We start from the raw sequence: 18,827 nt of genomic DNA, 5'->3' as shown, positions 1-18,827 counted from the left end.
GCAAAGCGCCGTTCTAAGCGCTCGGGAGGTTACAAGGTGATGAGGTCGTCTCACGGGGGGCTCACAGTCTTCATCCCCATTTTCCAGATGAGGGAACTGAGGCCCAGAGAAGTGAAGGGACTTGCCCAAAGTCACCCGGCCGACAAGTGGCGGAGCCGGGATTTGAACCCATGACCTCTGCCTCCAAAGCCCGGGCTCTTTCCACTGAGCCACGCCGCTTCTCGTGGCTGATACTATTGCAGAAAAACACCCGTTCATCTGTTCATCATTGGATTCTAGTTTGGGCCGTGTGTTGGGTCTGCTCATATTTGGCAAGTCTGAAGATTGGATTTCTCACCTACAGCAGCAAAGGTAGCAGTCAAGAGATATAGAGCACTCGTAGGTGCTCTGTCCATCACTCCATCAGCGATATTTATTGAGCGCTTACTTTGAGCGGAGACTGGTCCTAAGCACTTGGGCGAATACAGTATAACAGAGTTGGTAGACGTTCCCTGCCGACAAGGAGCTTGCGGTCTCGCGGGTAAATCAATCAATCGTATTTATTGAGCGCTTACTGCGTGCAGAGCACTGTACTAAGCCCTTGGGAAGTACAAGTTGGCAACATATATAGACAGTCCCTACCCAACAGTGGGCTCACAGTCTAAAAGGGGGAGAATAATAATGATGGTATTTGTTAAGCGCTTACTATGTGCAAAGCACTGTTCCAAGTGCTGGGGAGGTTACAAGGTGATCAGGTTGGCCCACGGGGGGCTCACAGTCTTAATCCCCATTTTACAGATGAGGTAACTGAGGCTCAGAGAAGCGAAGTGACTTGCCCAAGGTCACGCAGCAGACCGGTGGCGGAGCCAGGATTAGAACCCATGACCTCTGACTCCAAAGGCCGGGCTCTTTCCAGTGAGCCACGTTGCTTCTCTTAATGATATCAATGAGTATCAACAGCTTTACTCCCCCAAGAGCTTTAGGAGAAGCAGCGTGGCTCACTGGAAAGAGCCCGGGCTTTGGAGTCAGAGGTCATGGGTTCTAATCCCGGCTCCGCCACCTGTCTGCTGGGTGACCTTGGGCAAGTCACTTCGCTTCTCTGAGCCTCAGTTCCCTCATCTGTAAAATGGGGATTAAGACTGTGAGCCCCACGTGGGACAACCTGATCACCTTATATCCCCCCAGCGCTTAGAACAGTGCTTTGCCCATAGTAAGCACTTAACAAATGCCATCATTAGTAGTAGTAGTAGATTTCTCTCAGTTGGCACCCCTGCTGCAGGAGGGGCTTCTCCAGGAGGCCTTCCCAGACTGAGTCCCCTCCCCACAGCACCTGTATATATGTATATATGTTTGTACCTATTTATTACTCTATTTTACTTGTACATATTTATTCTATTTATTTTATTTGGTTTGTATGCTTTGTTGTCTGTCTCCCCCTTCTAGACTGTGAGCCCGCTGTTGGGTAGGGACCGTCTCTAAATGTTGCAAACTTGTACTTCTCAAGTGCTTAGTACAGTGCTCTGCACACAGTAAGCGCTCAATAAATACGACTGAATGAATGAATGAATTCGGGGGCTGGCGGCAGGAGGGGAGAGGCCCTTTTGCAAGGAGTTTCTGTTGCTCTTGGCCTAAAGCTTGGGGGGGAAACAGGTGCGGGGGAGCGACTCTCGTTCCTCCCCTTGCCCGTTCCCTCACCGTGGTCCCCGGGGAGTCTCTCCCCAGCACCTGGAGCTCGGGTTGAAAAGCCCGAAGACCACCGGGCCGTGGTTCAGATGGGCTGCGCCGGGGCACCGGGCCGCAGGTGCGGCGTTCCGGTTGGCCAACTCGGGTGCCAGCCGTTCCTCAGATCTCCATTTCTCAGGGTCGGGGGCTTCGTACCCTGCCCGCAGAGGAGTTCAGCCAGTTTCTACTCTCGGTTCCCCTCTCTGAGACTCAAGGGACTCCAACCCATCCTGCCTTCTGGTCTCCGCTCCTCACTAAGGCACCACGACCCGGGGGCCTCGTCCCCATCCTTCGGCAAGGGACGGGGTGTTTGCCCTTTGGCCTGAGATCCCATTTCAGCGGCCGGGTCATTTCCTCCCCCCTCTCAAAGCACCACCCTCTCCAGCTCGGCGGGAAGAACTCACTCGGCCTCTTGGAAAATAAGACTTTGACGAGTCGGATGGATTGTCCAATAGGAATAATAATAATAACGGCATTTGTTAAGCGCTTACTATGTGCAGAGCACTGTTCTGAGCGCTGAATGGTCAGGATAACGTTTATTTGAGCACCCACTGGGTGAGCTCTTAGGAAAGAACGGCAGAAAGGCAGGGCCCGCTCCCTGCTCACGAGGAGCTTGCGCTCTAACGGGAAAGAGACATAAAAAAAATGTACAAAGAGGGTCGTCAGAGTGGCGAAGCTGGGGAGAGGGAACATGAGGACATTCTGGGGGTGCATAACACTTTCTGGACTTGGGTAATTATGGAAATCCCGGGGGATCCAACTTTTGGTGCTGTAGGCATTTGGGTAGCAAAGGGGCTTTCACCCCCCTTACCTCCTTTTGAGATGGGGAGAGGTAGATCATCATCATCATCAATCGTATTTATTGAGCGCTTACTGTGTGCAGAGCACTGCACGTTGGGAAGTACAAATTGGCAACATATAGAGACAGTCCCTACCCAACAGTGGGCTCACAGTCTAAAATAATAATAATATAGATAATAGATAACAGATAATAATAATGATAGCATTTATTAAGCGCTTACTATGTGCAAAGCACTGTTCTAAGCGCTGGGGGGGATACAAGGCGATCAGGTTTCTCTGTCTCCCCCTTTTAGACTGTGAGCCCACTGTTGGGTGGGGACTGTCTCTATGTGTTGCCAATTTGTACTTCCCAAGCGCTTAGTACAGTGCTCTGCACATAGTAAGCGCTCAATAAATACGATTGATTGATTGATTGATTGATTGTCCCACAGATATCACCAGTGAGGAAACAGGCCCAGAGGGATAAAGCGATCTCTCCAAGGTCACACAACAGGCCAGTGGTGGACTAGAACCCAGGTCTCCCATCTCGGCTTTTTCCACCTTTTCTACGCTGCCACCCCGCTGGATGGGCAGGCCCCGTTCTCCAGAATTACGTTTATCCCAGGGGCCCGCGGCTGATCTCTTTTCTCCACTTTCGGCCCCGGGGATCGGTTCCCGGGAATTTAATTACAGCTCGGCAGAAGGGCCAATCGGAAAGAAAACGTTAATGGGTCACAGGAGGGAACACAGTGTTTCAGGAGGAAGAGAGGCCAAGATTCATTAGCTCCTCCTGGGACTTATAGGGCAGTGGTGTTCTTGGTCATCATCATCATCATCATCAATCGTATTTATTGAGCACTTACTATGTGCAGAGCACTGTACTAAGCGCTTGGGAAGTACAAATTGGCAACACATAGAGACAGTCCCTACCCAACAGTGGGCTCACTGTCCAGACCGGCAGTCCAGAGGTACTCAGTTTTTAACAGACATTTCGCTCACCTGCCCGCCTCCTGTCTCTCCCGACTCCAGTCCATACTTCACTCCACTGCCAGGATCATTTCTCTAAAGAAAACATTCAGTCCCCATCTCCCCACTCCTCATGAACCTCAACTGGTTGCCCGCCCACCTCCACATAATAATAATAATAATAATGGCATTTATTAAGCACTTACGATGTGCAAAGCACTGCTCTAAGCGCTGGTCCCCCTCGTCCCCCTCTCCATCCCCGCCATCTTACCTCCTTCCCTTCCCCACAGCACCTGTATATATGTATATATGTTTGTACATATTTTTTTTACTCTATTTTATTTGTACATACCTATTCTATTTATTTTACTTTGTTAGTATGTTTGGTTTTGTTCTCTGTCTCCCCCTTTTAGACTGTGAGCCCACTGTTGGGTAGGGACTGTCTCTATATGTTGCCAATTTGTACTTCCCAAGCGCTTAGTACAGTGCTCTGCACATAGTAAGCGCTCAATAAATACAATTGATGATGATGATGATGGAGAGGTTACAAGGTGATCAGGTTGCCCCGCAGGGGGCTCACAGTCTTAATCCCCATTTTCCAGATGAGGGAACTGAGACCTGGAGAAGTTAAGTGACTTGTCCAAAGTCACACCGCTGACAATTGGCAGAGCCGGGATTTGAACCCATGACCTCTGACTCCAAAGCCCGGGCTCTTTCCACGGAGCCATGCTGCTTCTCATCAAACAGAAATAATAATAATAATGATGGCATTTATTAAGCGCTTAGACTGTGAGCCCACTGTTGGGTAGGGACTGTCTCTATATGTTGCCAATTTGTACTTCCCAAGCGCTTAGTACAGTGCTCTGCACATAGTAAGCGCTCAATAAATACGATTGATGATGATGATGATGATGACTGTCTCTATATGTTGCCAATTTGTACTTCCCAAGCGCTTAGCACAGTGCTCTGCACATAGTAAGCGCTCAATAAATACGATTGATTGATTGATTACTACGTGCAAAGCACTGTTCTAAGCGCTGGTGCCTTACCATTGACTATAAAGTACTCAATCAGCTTTCCCCATCCTTCCTCGTCTCACTCATCTCCTACTTACCCCATCTGTAAAATGGGGATTAAGACTGTGAACCCCACATGGGACAACCTGATCACTTTGTATCCCCCCCCACCCCAGCGCTTAGAACAGTACATAGTAAGCACTTAACAAATGCCAACATTATTATTATTATTATTACTACAACCCAGCCTGAACACGTGGCTCCTCTACCGACTCTGTGGCATTGGAGTCTCCCAAGCGCTGAAGTACAGGGCTCTGCACACAGTAAGCGCTCAATAAATAGCACCAACCGATGGACCACTAAAGGGTCAGGTCCACAAAGGGGCTGCGTTTCCCAGAGAGAATATTTTCAGCAGGCAGGGTTTCGGGGCGCAAGGGACTCAATGATCGTGTCACAAAGCGCCTCGCAGTTTTTTTAATTTAAGCACAGATAGTTCGGGTCATGGGGAGGGCCAGCCACACAATATATCTGGACTGGAGGAGCGGGACGAGAAACAGATCTTGCCTCCTCCCCCAGCTCGGATGATGAGGCAAATCGTCGGGTCCCTCCCCCTTGGGCCGCTCTCCGGGACCCCATCATCATCATCAATCGTATTTATTGAGCGCTTACTATGTGCAGAGCACTGTACTAAGCGCTTGGGCAGTACAAATTGGCAACATCTAGAGACAGTCCCTACCCAACAGTGGGCACACAGTCTAAAAGGGGGAGACAGAGAACAAAACCATACTAACAAAATAGAATAGATATGTACAAGTAAAATAAATATAGAGTAATAAATCTGTACAAACATATATACATATATACAGGTACTGTGGGGAAGGGAAGGAGGTAAGATGGGGGGGATGGAGAGGGGGACGAAGGGGACCCCATTACGTTCACCCCCTCAACGAATCCTGTGGAAGTAAAAGTCTGGTGCTGCGTGTCATTGACCCCACATCCCATTTCCTCTTGATGCAAAAATTCCTCAGCAGCATGGCCCAAGCGACTGGAATAAAGTGAACCCCTTGAGTTTAGGGGAACCGAAGTGGAAGTAGGTGTGAGGAATTAGACTGTGAGCCCACTGTTGGGTAGGGACCGTCTCTATATGTTGCCAATTTGTACTTCCCAAGTGCTTAGTACAGTGCTCTGCACATAGTAAGCGCTCAATAAATACTATTGATGATGAAGTAGGAGAGAGGACCCCCCTCTAAACCGAAAACGCCTTCCAGACTGTAAGCTCCCTCTAAACTGTATTCTCACTGTGGGCAGGGACCCCCCACTAAACTGAAAACTCCTTCCAGACTGTAAGCTCCCTCTAAGACTGTATTCCCACTGTGGGCAGGGAGCGTGTCTACCAATTCTCCCATACTGTCCTCTCCCACATGCTTAAATACAGTGCTCTGTAGGCAGTAAGGGTTCAATAAAATATTTATTTGATTTTGTTAGTATGTTTGGTTTCGTTTTCTGTCTCCCCCTTTTAGACTGTGATCCCACTGTTGGGTAGGGACTGTCTCTATATGTTGCCAACTTGGACTTCCCAAGCGCTTAGTACAGTGCTGTGCACAAAGCGCTCAATAAATACGATTGATTGATTGATTGATTGAATAAATACAATTGATTGATTGAGGAGGGCTTGGAGGGCAAAGAAGGGGGGGGAAAAGGAGAATTAACCACTGGATAGTCAGTATTCAGTAAGTTGCAATCGATTAACCACTGGATAGTCAGTATTCAGTAAGTTGCAATCGATTAGGTTATTTTTTTTTTTTAAATGGCTTTTGTCAAGCGTTATGTGCCAGGCACGGTACTAATTAATTAATTAATTAATTTCCGGGTTAGGTGCAATCAATCGTATTTATTGAGCGCTTACTGTTTGCAGAGCACTGTACTAAGCGCTTGGGAAGTACAAGTTGGCAACTTATAGGGATGGTCCCTACCCAACAGTGGGTTCATAGTCTAGATGCCTCCCCCTCCTTCCTCTCCCCCTCCACCCCCTCTCCATTCCCCCGCCTTACCTCCTTCCCCTCCCCACAGCACCTGTATATATGTATATATGTTTGTATGTATTTATTACTCTATTTGTACATATTTATTCTATTTTATTTTGTTAATATACTTTGTTTTGTTTTCTGTCTCCCCCTTCTAGACTGTGAGCCCACTGTTGGGCAGGGACCGTCTCTATATGTTGCCAACTTGTAATTTAGTACAGAGCTCTGCACACAGTAAGCGCTCAGTAAATACGATTGAATGAATGAATGAATGAATGAAAGCTAATCAGGTTGGGTACAGTCAATGTCCCACATGGGGCTCATAGTCTTAATCCCCATTTTACAGACAATAATAATGGTGTTTATTAAGTGCTTACTATGTGCAAAGCACTGTTCTAAGCGCTGGGGAGGTTACAAGACAATCAGGTTGTCCCACAGGGGGCTCACAGTCTTCATCCCCATTTTCCAGAGGAGGTAACTGAGGCCCAGAGAAGTGAAGCGACTTGCCCAGAGTCACACAGCTGACAATTGGTGGAGCCTGGATTCGAACCCATGACCTCTGACTGCAAAGTCCACGCTCTTTCCACTGAGCCACGCTGCTTCTCGAGGTAACTGAGGTGGAGTGACGGGAAGGTCCTACAGCACTCAAGTGGCAGAGCCAGGATTAGAACCCAGGTCCTTCTGACTAGTAAAGAAAGCCCTCCCTTCTACAATCAGCCAAGGTGAACTTTCTCTTGAAGGTGGAATAAGTGAACCCAGGGTCTTAAAGCAGAAAAAAATGTTAATTGATAAGGAATTCTTATCCACCCCTCCTTGGAGCTGGCATGACTGAAACATACCATGGTGTCCTCACTGCAAGCAGCACTTTGGATTAAAAAAAATACAAAAGGTAGATTCAAAATGGATGTGAATCATTAACGATTTAAGACAGCACTCCCCAACTACCCACCATCGGATAGCCAACGGGCTAGTCTTTTAAAACAGCAGAACAGAGAAGCAGCGTGGCCGGTGGAAAAAGATCGAGCCTGCAAGGCAGAAGGATCTGGGTTCTAATCGAAGCTCTTCCAGTTGCTTGCTGCGTGACCTTGGGCAAGCCACTTGACTTCTCCGTGCCTCAGTTTCCTCAACTGTAGAGTGAGGATACCTGTTCTCCCTCCTACTTAAGACTGTGAGCCCCAGACAGGACGGGGGCTGTGTCCAATCTAAGTCCCCCGGCGCTTAATTCAGTGGCACGTTAAGAAATACCATTAAAAAAAGAAACGTGGACAAATAAGATCCTCTGGATAGTTGGAAGTGGGGGAAAGAGTACGGGACTGGGATTCAGGCTCTTGGACAAGTCACTTCATCTGTAAAATGGGGAGAAGAGTCCCACTCTCTCAACCTCGTGGTTCGTGTGGGACAGGGACGGTGTCTGACGTGATTGTTTTACGTCGACTCTAGCGCTTAGCACAGTGCTTGGCATATAGAAGGTGCTTCTTGTCTTGATTTATGCCGTCGATCATAGCGACACCACGGTCTCCATCTGCGATCGTCCTGGTAGTGCATCCATAGAGTTTTCTTGGGAAAAATACGGAAATGGTTTACCGCGGCCGCCTTCCGCGCTGCAAACTCGAGTCTCCGCCCTCGACTCTCTCCCACGCCGCTGGTGTAAATACGATTGATGATGATGATGATGATGGTGCCCAGCGTGGGTGAGTTTGGACTTGTGGCAAATTGCCTTCCACTCGCTAGCCGCTGCCCAAGCTAGGAATGGAACGGGTAGGCCTCTGCTTGACTCTCCCGCCCGAGAAGATGCTTACCAAATACTAAAACGAATTAATTCTCCTACCGTTCGATGTACGCGTGGGTGAGTTTGGACTGGTAGCAGATTGCCTTCCACTCGCCAGCCGCTGCCCAAGCTAGGAATGGAACGGGTAGGCCTCTGCTTGACTCTCCCTCCTGAGGAGATGCTTACCAAATACCAAAACGAATTAATTCTCCTACCGTTCGGCGTACATTGATTTTCCCGTCAGAGACCGTTGCCGAGGCACTTCCGCCGACAAAAGTGGTAAAGTCAGCAAGGGTGGCCGGGTTAGGCTCGGGACTTTATCGACTGTCAGAGACACCAGAAATCGGACTGGATAAGTGTCCTCCCGTGGACCCTCTGTCTCACTTCCCTTTGACCCTCAAAAAATGCGAGAGTGAGAGAGTGTGGGAGGGAGAGGGAAAGAGAGGGAGAAAGACGGCTAGAATGGGATACATACACTTTGACCCTCAAAAAATGCAAGAGTAATTCAGAGAGGGAGAGGGAGAAAGACAGCCAGAATGGGACACATACACAAGGGTTCCTCGTTGCCGTAAACTCTTGAGCGGGGGCACCAACCGGCCCCTTGCTCCGTTTGTGCTCCGTCAATAATAATCAAGAAAAGGGTAAATCGGTATAATACTCACCAGCCAGCGTGTTTGCCGAAGTTAATTTCCCTGCAGGAGATCCCAGTTTAGGCCCCGTTCTGCCCTGGGCCGAACTTGGCATCAGTAGGGATCGTGACTGGTGGGCAGCACTTTGTCACGTGGGTATAATACTCACCAGCCAGCGTGTTTGCCGAAGTTAATTTCCCTGCAGAAGATCCCAGTTTAGGCTCCATTCTGCCCTGGGCCGAACTTGGCATCAGTAGGGATCGTGACTGGCGGGCAGCACTTGGTCACGTGGCCCTACACACATGCACACAAACAGACACAAACATACACCCCCACACACACACGTCTCTATATGTTGCCAACTTGTACTTCCAAGCGCTTAGTACAGTGCTCTGCACACAGTAAGCGCTCAATAAATACGATTGATTGATTGATTGATCACGGGGATCCACAGGGCAGCGGCCAGGGCCCCGGGCGGCTCGTCAGCAGAGGGTGGAGAGGGAGGTTTACAGCCACCGTCCACAACGTGCAACAGCTTTTGTCGAACTGTTGGCCGTCGTCTGCCCCACGAGGATGCATTTAATTTTGTTAGTATGTTTGGTTTTGTCCTCTGTCTCCCCCTTTTAGACTGTGAGCCCAATGTTGGGTAGGGACTGTCTCTATATGTTGCCAATTTGTACTTCCCAAGCGCTTAGTACAGTGCTCTGCACATAGTAAGCGCTCAATAAATACGATTGATGATGATGATGATGACTTGCCATGACTTCTCTATGACTTGACTCTATATGTTGCCAATTTGTACTTCCCAAGCGCTTAGTACAGTGCTCTGCACATAGTAAGCGCTCAATAAATATGACTGATTGATTGATTGATCCTGTCCCCCCAGTTCCCGCGGGTGTCTTTTCAACCATCCGTGCTGGACTGTGACAGAGAGGGTTGTATCCCCTTTTAGTCTGTGAGCCCACTGTTGGGTAGGGACTGTCTCTATATGTTGCCAACTTGTACTTCCCAAGTGCTTAGTACAGTGCTCTGCACACAGTAAGCGTTCAATAAATACGATTGATTGATTGTATCAATGTCGTCATCATCATCAGCGGTATTTATTGAGTGTTTACTACTACTACTAATAATAATAATGATGGCATTTATTAAGTGCTTACTATGTGCAAAGCACTGTTCCAAGCACTGGGGAGGTTACAAGGTGATCAGGTTGTCCCACGGGGGGCTCTCACTCTTCATCCCCATTTTACAGTTGAGGGAACTGAGGCCCAGAGAAGTGAAGTGACTTGCCCAAAGTCACCCAGCTGACAATTGGCGGCGCCGGCATTTGAACCCATGACCTCTGACTCCAAAGCCCGGGCTCTTTCCAATGAGCCACGCTGCTTCTACTATGTGAAGAGCACTGTACTACGCACTTGGGAAAGTACACTACCATCAGTTGGCTAAGGCACCTAATCCAGGCATTCCTGCCAGAACATGGGGGAACATTCCTGCCAGGGAAAACAGCGTGGCTCAGTGGAAAGAGCCCGGGCTTTGGAGTCAGAGTTCATGGGTTCAAATCCCGGCACCACCAATTGTCAGCTGGGTGACTTTGGGCAAGTCACTTCACTTCTCTGTGCCTCAGTTACCTCGTCTGTAAAATGGGATTAAGACTGTGAGCCCCCCGAGGGACAACCTGATCACCTTGTAACCTCCCCAGCGCTTAGAACGGTGCTTTGCACATAGTAAGTGCTTAATAAATGCCATTATTATTATTATTAAGGCACTTAACTGTCCTGTGCCTCAGTTACCTCATCTGTAAAATGGGGATTAAGATTGTGAGCCCCACATGGGACCACCCGATCACCTTGTAACCTCCCCAGTGCTTAGAACAGTGCTTTGCATATAGTAAGCGCTTAATAAATGCCATCATTATTATTAGTACGACAATTTAGAGCGTGGCTTGTGAACGGCAAAATGGAAGAAGAGGGAAACACAGGGGTCGTGGTGCCTTGGCTCAAGGATAACTCTGGGGTTGCTAAATTCTTCTCCACCCTGTTGGGTAGGGACTGTCTCTATGTGTTGCCAACTTGTACTTCCCAAGCGCTTAGTACAGTGCTCTGCATACAGTAAGCGCTCAATAAATATGATTGATGATGATGATGATGGTTCCTGGCATGGAGTTCACCAAAATCATGCGTCGCGGCCCTGGCCCGGTTTTTCCACCCCAGTCTGGCTCCCCCATTAGATCAGAAGCTCCTCGAGGGCAGGCAATATGTCTTTTGTTCTAATCCATACTTCCGTCGCAATTTCCCAAGTGCTCCGTACGGCGCATTCACCTAGCGGGGTGCTAAATCAATCCGATGACCACTACTCCCTACCTCACTGGCCCGACACTAGGAATAGCTGCCCCTCACGTGAACCTCGGTGCCACTCACAGCTAGAAATCAACAAGAGGCAGGGGCTTTCAAATATCCAGAAAAGACCAGGAGAGATAAAGAAGAAAGGAAAAGAGGGAGGGAGAGAAAGAGAGGGGGAAAAGGAAGAGAAGGGGGGGAAAGCGAGGAAGACAGGGAAAAAGAGGAACAGAGAGTTAAAGAAGAGAAAGAAAAAGAAGGGGGGACAGGAAGAGAAGAGAGAGAAAAATGGGAAGGGATGGGAAGAGAAGAGAGAGAAAAATGGGAAGGGATAGGAAGAGAAGAGAGAAAAATGGAAAGGGATAGGAAGACAGAAAAATGGGAAGGGGTAGGAAGAGAAGAGGGAGAAAAATGGGAAGAGATAGGAAGAGAAGAGAGAAAAATGGGAAGGGATTGGAAGAGAAGAGAGAAAAATGGGAAGGGATAGGAAGAGGAGAGAGAGAAAAATGGGAAGGGATAGGAAGAGAAGAGAGAGAAAAATGGGAAGGGATAGGAAGAGGAGAGGGAGAAAAATGGGAAGAGATAGGAAGAGAAGAGAGAAAAATGGGAAGGGATTGGAAGAGAAGAGAGAAAAATGGGAAGGGATAGGAAGAGGAGAGAGAGAAAAATGGGAAGGGATAGGAAGAGAAGAGAGAGAAAAATGGGAAGGGATAGGAAGAGGAGAGAGAGAAAAATGGGAAGGGATGGGAAGAGAAGAGAGAAAAATGGGAAGGGATAGGAAGAGGAGAGAGAGAAAAATGGGAAGGGATAGGAAGAGAAGAGAGAGAAAAATGGGAAGGGATAGGAAGAGAAGAGAGAGAAAAATGGGAAGGGATAGGAAGAGAAGAGGGAGAAAAATGGGAAGGGATAGGAAGAGAAGAGAGAGAAAAATGGGAAGGGGTAGGAAGAGAAGAGAGAGAAAAATGGGAAGGGATAGGAAGAAGAGAGAGAAAAATGGGAAGGGATAGGAAGAGAAGGGAGGAAAAGATAGAGGGAGGAAGGAAGAAATATAGGAAGAGAGGAGAGGGAAGCGAAAAGAAGAAAGACAGACCTGTGAGGGTTGGGCTCAAAACAAATTGCTGGAAGACAAGCAGGTTTGGTCGAAACCTTTGCAGTTTCCTCAGCGAGCACACAAACACACAAACGCACACACACACACCGACATCCCAGCTGCTGAGTGCTCTGCACAAAGTAAGCGCTCAATAAATATGATTGATGATGATTAGGAGACAGTAAGCACACAGTAAGCGCTCAATAAATATGATTGATTGATTGAGACACCATCTGCACCATTCATTCATTCATTCAACTCATTCAATCGTATTTACTGAGCGCTTACTGTGTGCAGAGCACTGTACTAAGCGCGTAGGAAGTACAAGTCGGCACCAGTTCCAAGCAACAGGCACAGCCCTCAGAGGCAGAACCGGGCCTGAAGACGTCCAAATCGATGCAAGGAAACGCCAGCTCCCCGGCCTTCTCGCCGTGATTTTTTTTTATAATCGAAGACTGTGCATCCCTGGCGGGTTGAACCGTGGAACGGCAATGCGGCCGCGCAACGACGACCCCTCACCGCCCCCAGCCTCCCCCCAACACACCAAACCCGAAATAACAACACTCGGAGGAAGCGGGACGGATCGGCAATGCCCGTGTTGAACTATTTCCACAGCGGCACTCGCGCCAGCGGATGAAATGAAACGTGTCGGGACTCGGCCCCGCAGGGGGACCTCACCCCAAAAGCCCGGGGGTCCCCGCCTCGAGGCTCGTCTAAGGAGCCGAGAATCGAACATCCATCTGAGGGCGAGACAACACAAAGTGACAAGAGGGGGAATAAGAACACGTCTTAAGGTGTGAAAGATGCCACACCACGGAGAGGAGGCCCGGCCGGCCTCTACGCCCCCAGCCAGTTTCGTCCGGACACAGTGAGGCTCGGACGTAAAAAGGGTTCCGGGCACCCCGCCGCGCCACCATCTTCGCCGAATTAACAAGCTTAAAAAGAAAAAAATCGCTACAAAAATCACGCGCCCGACTCTCGACGCCTCCGGCACGAAAGGTACCGTTGGGCCTTTAGTTCCTCAAAGACGCTTCCGGAACTGTGCTCTGCTCTGAAGCCCGCTTCGTCGTCAGCAAAACCACAGCATTTCGGTCAGATGGGCTCCGTCCCCCGAAAAACCGTGGACGGTTTCCCCGAGCTCAAGTGGAACCCGGGGGGCCGGATTCCCGCCCGCGGAGGAGGTCGGGGGAGGAAAGCTTCCCCGAAACGCGGTTCCTCCTGGCTGACCCTGCCCCGCTTTATGAAAGGAGGTAATGGGACTCGGAGACAACGGTGCCGTCCCCGAATCAGTCCACGCTCCGCACCGAGCGCTCTGCGCACAGTAAGCGCTCAATGAATACGACTGATTGATTGATCGATCGATCGAGGGAACGCTAATGGAGGAGAACACGCGGTGGTGGAATACCATTAGCACCAGAAGGGGTGAAGGAGCGTGGCCCTGCTGTTGTGCGTCGAGGGCGGCGGTTCCAGTTCGACGGGAGCCCAGGCTTCCTTTTATCTCCCTAGTCCCCGACGCCCTCAAAAGTGCTCTCGCAGCCGGGAGAGCCGACGCTCGCTCTAGATCCACGCCGGGATCCGGTTCCGAGCGTCTTCCCGGGCCGGACTCGGCCTTCCCCGCGCTCCGGCCCACCTCTCCCAGCACCGCCCCGACGGAGGCCGCCCGTCGTTCCCCCCACGCCTCCGGCCGTGCCGGTTAGGGGGGCCCGGGATGCGGGAAAGGGGGGCGGGAAGGTGGTCCAAATGGGAAAAACAACCCTCCCCCATGGAGAGTCCGCTGCCGTTCTCCGTCGTCTGGGGCCGTCGGCCTTCAGTTGAAGTTACAGCAGGTCAAATAGCTGATGCTTTTCCCCTCCCCGGGCAGGGAGGAGGCCACATTGTTCACGAGCGTGTTCTGCCTGGCCTCGCGGATCAGCCGGCACGCCAGATCCAGGAACAGCTTCTCCACGTTGTCCGACTCCTTGGCCGACGTCTCCAAGTAGTACATGTCCTGGGCCTGGGAGAACTCTTCGGCTCTCTGCTGGGACACCTCCCTCCTCTCGGCTAGGTCGATCTTGTTGCCTGCAGCGGGGAGAGCAAGAGGGTACTCTCCTTGCGGGCAGGGGCTCTGTCTACTTAGTCCGGTTTTCCGGTGGTATCTGTTAAGCGCTCGTCAGGGGCCGGGCGCTGTACTAAGTGCTGGGAAAGGTAGAAGCTAATCAGGTGGGGGACGCTCTCTGTTCCGCTTGAGGCTCAGAGTCATCATCATCATCATAATAATAATAATAATGGTCTCTGTTCCGCGTGAGGCTCAGAGTCTTAATAATAATAATAATGATAATAATGGTCTCTGTTCCACGTGAGGCTCAGAGTCTTAATAATAATAATAATAATAATGGTCTCTGTTCCGCGTGAGGCTCAGTCTTAATAATAATAATAATAATAATGGTCTCTGTTCCACGTGAGGCTCAGTCTTAATAATAATAATAATAATAATGATGGTCTCTGTTCCGCGTGAGGCTCAGAGTCTTAATAATAATAATAATAATAATGGTCTCTGTTCCGCGTGAGGCTCAGAGTCTTAATAATAATAATAATAATAATGATGGTCTCTGTTCCGCGTGAGGCTCAGAGTCTTAATAATAATAATAATAATAATAATAATAATGGTCTCTGTTCCGTGTGAGGCTTGGAGTCTTAATAATAATAATAATAATAATAATGGTCTCTGTTCCGCGTGAGGCTCAGAGTCTTAATAATAATAATAATAATAATAATGGTCTCTGTTCCACGTGAGGCTCAGAGTCTTAATAATAATAATAATAATAATAATAATAATAATAATAATAATGGTCTCTGTTCCACAAGGCTCAGAGTCTTAATAATAATAACAATAATAATGGTCTCTGTTCCACGTGAGGCTCAGAGTCTTAATAATAATAATAATAATAATAATAATGGTCTCTGTTCCGCGTGAGGCTCAGAGTCTTAATAATAATAATAATAATAATAATAATAATAATAATAATAATGGTCTCTGTTCCACATGAGGCTCAGAGTCTTAATAATAATAATAATAATAATAACAATAATAATAATAATAGTCTCTGTTCCACGTGAGGCTCAGTCTTAATAATAATAATAATAATAATAATAATAATAATAATAATGGTCTCTGTTCCGCGTAAGGCTCAGAGTCTTAATAATAATAATAATAATAATAATAATAATAATAATAATAATGGTCTCTGTTCCACATGAGGCTCAGAGTCTTAATAATAATAATAATAACAATAATAATAATAATAATAGTCTCTGTTCCGCGTGAGGCTCAGTCTTAATAATGATAATAATAATAATAATAATATAATAATAATGGTCTCTGTTCCGCGTGAGGCTCAGAGTCTTAATAATAATAATAATAATAATAATAATAATAATAATAATAATAATAATAATGATGGTCTCTGTTCCGCGTGAGGCTCAGAGTCTTAATAATAATAATAATGGCATTTGTTAAGTGCTTACTATGTGCAAAGCACCGTTCTAAGCACTGGGGGGGGGGGATACAAGATAATCAAGGTTGTCCCACGTGGAGCTCACAGTCTTAATCCCCATTTTCCAGATGAGGTAACCGAGGCCCAGAGAAGTGAAGTGACTTGCCCAAGGTCACACAGCAGACAGGAGCCGGAGCTGGGATTCGAACCCATGACCTCTGACTCCCAAGCCCGGGCTCTTTCCACTGAGCCAAGCTGCTTCTCCCCATTTAACAGTGAGGGAACTGAGGCCCAGAGAAGCAGAGGGACTTGTCCAAGGTCACACAGCAGACAAGGATTACCTGACCCCCCCAGGCCCACGCTCTATCCAGCTGGACACTCCTAAGCGCTTAATACAGCACTCGGTACAGAGTAGGCGCTCAATAAACGCCACGGATTGAGAGAGTAGAGGAGCAGAGTCAGGGCATCTAGGCAGACTCGGAGCCCGCTCCCAAAGGTAAAAAATAATGGAGGGGGCAGTAACTGCACAGGTATTTATCATCAATCGCATTTATTGAGCGCTTACTGTGTGCAGAGCACTGTACTAAGCGCTTGGGAAGTACAAATTGGCAACATATAGAGACAGTCCCTACCCAACAGTGGGCTCACAGTCTAAACATCCAACATCCACTGGGAGCAATGGACTGTACTGAGGATTTGGGATGCACAAAGCAAAGCAGTAACACGTACCCCACCCACGAGGAGTTTACACAGAGAAGCGGCGTGGCTCCGTGGAAAGAGCCCGGGCTCTGGAGTCCGAGGTCACGGGTTCAAATCCCGGCTCCGCCAATTGTCAGCTGGGTGACTTTGGGCAAGTCGCTTTTCTGTGCCTCAGTGACCTCATCTGTAAAATGGGGATTAAGACTGTGAGCCCCCCATGGGACAACCTGATCACTTTGTAACCTCCCCAACGCATAGTAAGTGCTTAATAAATGCCATTATTATTTACACCCTTGGGCGGGGGAGGCAGACACCTCTGTCTCCCCCTTTTAGACCGTGAGCCCACTGTTGGGTAGGGACTGTCTCTATATGTTGCCAACTTGTACTTCCCAAGCGCTTAGTACAGTGCTCTGCACACAGTAAGCGCTCAATAAATACGATTGATGATGATGATGAGACACAAACCAGTTACGTCCCAGTCGTTTTGTCGCAAGCGCTGACTCTGCCACTTGTCTGCCGTGTGACCTTGGGCAAGTCGCTTCACTTCTCTGTGCCTGAGTTCCCTCACCTGTAAAACGGGGGTTAAGACTGTATGCGCCAAGTGGGACAGGGACTGTGCCCAACCCAATTTGCCTGTATCCATCCCAGCGCTTCAGACGGTGCCTGGCACACAGTAAGCGCTCAACAAATACCACTATCATCATTAGTATTCCCTGTTGGCACTGGAACCACGGCTCGCCAGGTCCCGGCGCTCCCGCCTGACGTGGGACCCATCCCAGCGCTTCAGACGGTGCCTGGCACACAGTAAGCGCTCAACAAATACTACTATCATCTTTAGTATTCCCTGCTGGCACCGGAACCACGGCTCGCCAGGTCCCGGTGCTCCCGCCCGACGTGGGAGCCATCCCAGTGCTTCAGACGGTGCCTGGCACACAGTAAGCGCTCAACAAATACTACTATCATCTTTAGTATTCCCTGCTGGCATCGGAACCACGGCTCGCCAGGTCCCGGCGCTCCCGCCCGACGTGGGAGCCATCCCAGTGCTTCAGACGGTACCTGGCACACAATAAGTGCTCAACAAATACTACTATCATCTTTAGTATTCCCTGCTGGCACCGGAACCACGGCTCGCCAGGCCCCGGCGCTCCCACCCGACGTGGGAGCCATCCCAGTGCTTCAGACGGTGCCTGGCGCACAGTAAGCGCTCAAAAAATACCACTATCATCATTAGTATTCCCTGCTGGCACCGGAACCACGGCTCGCCAGGTCCCGGCGCTCCCGCCCAACGTGGGAGCCATCCCAGCGCTTCAGACGGTGCTTGGCACACAGTAAGTGCTCAACAAATACTACTATCATCTTTAGTATTCCCTGCTGGCAGCGGAACCACAGCTCGCCAGGTCCCGGCGCTCCCGCCCGACGTGGGAGCCATCCCAGCGCTTCAGACAGTGCCTGGCACACAGTAAGTGCTCAACAAATACTACTATCATCTTTAGTATTCCCTGCTGGCAGCGGAACCACAGCTCGCCAGGTCCCGGCGCTCCCGCCCGACGTGGGAGCCATCCCAGCGCTTCAGACAGTGCCTGGCACACAGTAAGCGCTCAACAAATACCACTATCATCTTTAGTATTCCCTGTTGGCACCAGAACCACGGCTCGCCAGGTCCCGGCGCTCCCGCCCGACGTGGGAGCCATCCCAGCACTTCAGACAGTGCCTGGCACACAGTAAGTGCTCAACAAATACCACTATCATCATTAGTATTCCCTGCTGGCACCAGAACCACGGCTCGCCAGGTCCCGGCGCTCCCGCCTGACATGGGACCCATCCCAGCGCTTCAGACGGTACCTGGCACACAGTAAGCGCTCAACAAATACTACTATCATCTTTAGTATTCCCTGCTGGCACCGGAACCACGGCTCGCCAGGTCCCAGCGCTCCCGCCTGACGTGGGAGCCATCCCAGCGCTTCAGACGGTGCCTGGCACACAGTAAGTGCTCAACAAATACTACTATCATCTTTAGTATTCCCTGATGGCACCAGAACCACGGCTCGCCAGGCCCCAGCACTCCCACCCGACGTGGGAGCCATCCCAGCGCTTCAGACGGTACCTGGCACACAATAAGTGCTCAACAAATACTACTATCATCTTTAGTATTCCCTGCTGGCAGCAGAACCACGGCTCGCCAGGTCCCGGCGCTCCTGCCCGACGTGGGAGCCATCCCAGTGCTTCAGACAGTGCCTGGCACACAGTAAGCGCTCAACAAATACTACTATCATCTTTAGTATTCCCTGCTGGCAGCAGAACCACGGCTCGCCAGGTCCTGGTGCTCCCGCCCGACGTGGGAGCCA

The 18,827-nt window shown here is 49.5% G+C and overlaps 1 protein-coding gene across 3 annotated transcripts in view; it reads right to left on the bottom strand.

Moving 5' to 3' along the window:
* Positions 1-12,888: 12,888 nt before the first annotated feature.
* RAB30 (RAB30, member RAS oncogene family) overlaps positions 12,889-18,827 on the bottom strand; it is a 41,752-nt gene continuing 35,813 nt past the window's right edge. For all 3 annotated transcript variants that reach the window (XM_038761814.1, XM_038761816.1, XM_038761815.1), the window contains exon 5: positions 12,889-14,368. In XM_038761814.1, the coding sequence (XP_038617742.1) occupies positions 14,118-14,368 (251 nt within the window). In that variant the 3' untranslated portion in view covers positions 12,889-14,117. The remainder of the gene's footprint in view (positions 14,369-18,827) is intronic.

The sequence above is a fragment of the Tachyglossus aculeatus genome, chromosome 20 (assembly GCF_015852505.1).
Source record: "Tachyglossus aculeatus isolate mTacAcu1 chromosome 20, mTacAcu1.pri, whole genome shotgun sequence".
NCBI lineage: Eukaryota > Metazoa > Chordata > Mammalia > Monotremata > Tachyglossidae > Tachyglossus > Tachyglossus aculeatus.
This window is presented reverse-complemented; position numbering and strand designations above follow the sequence as displayed.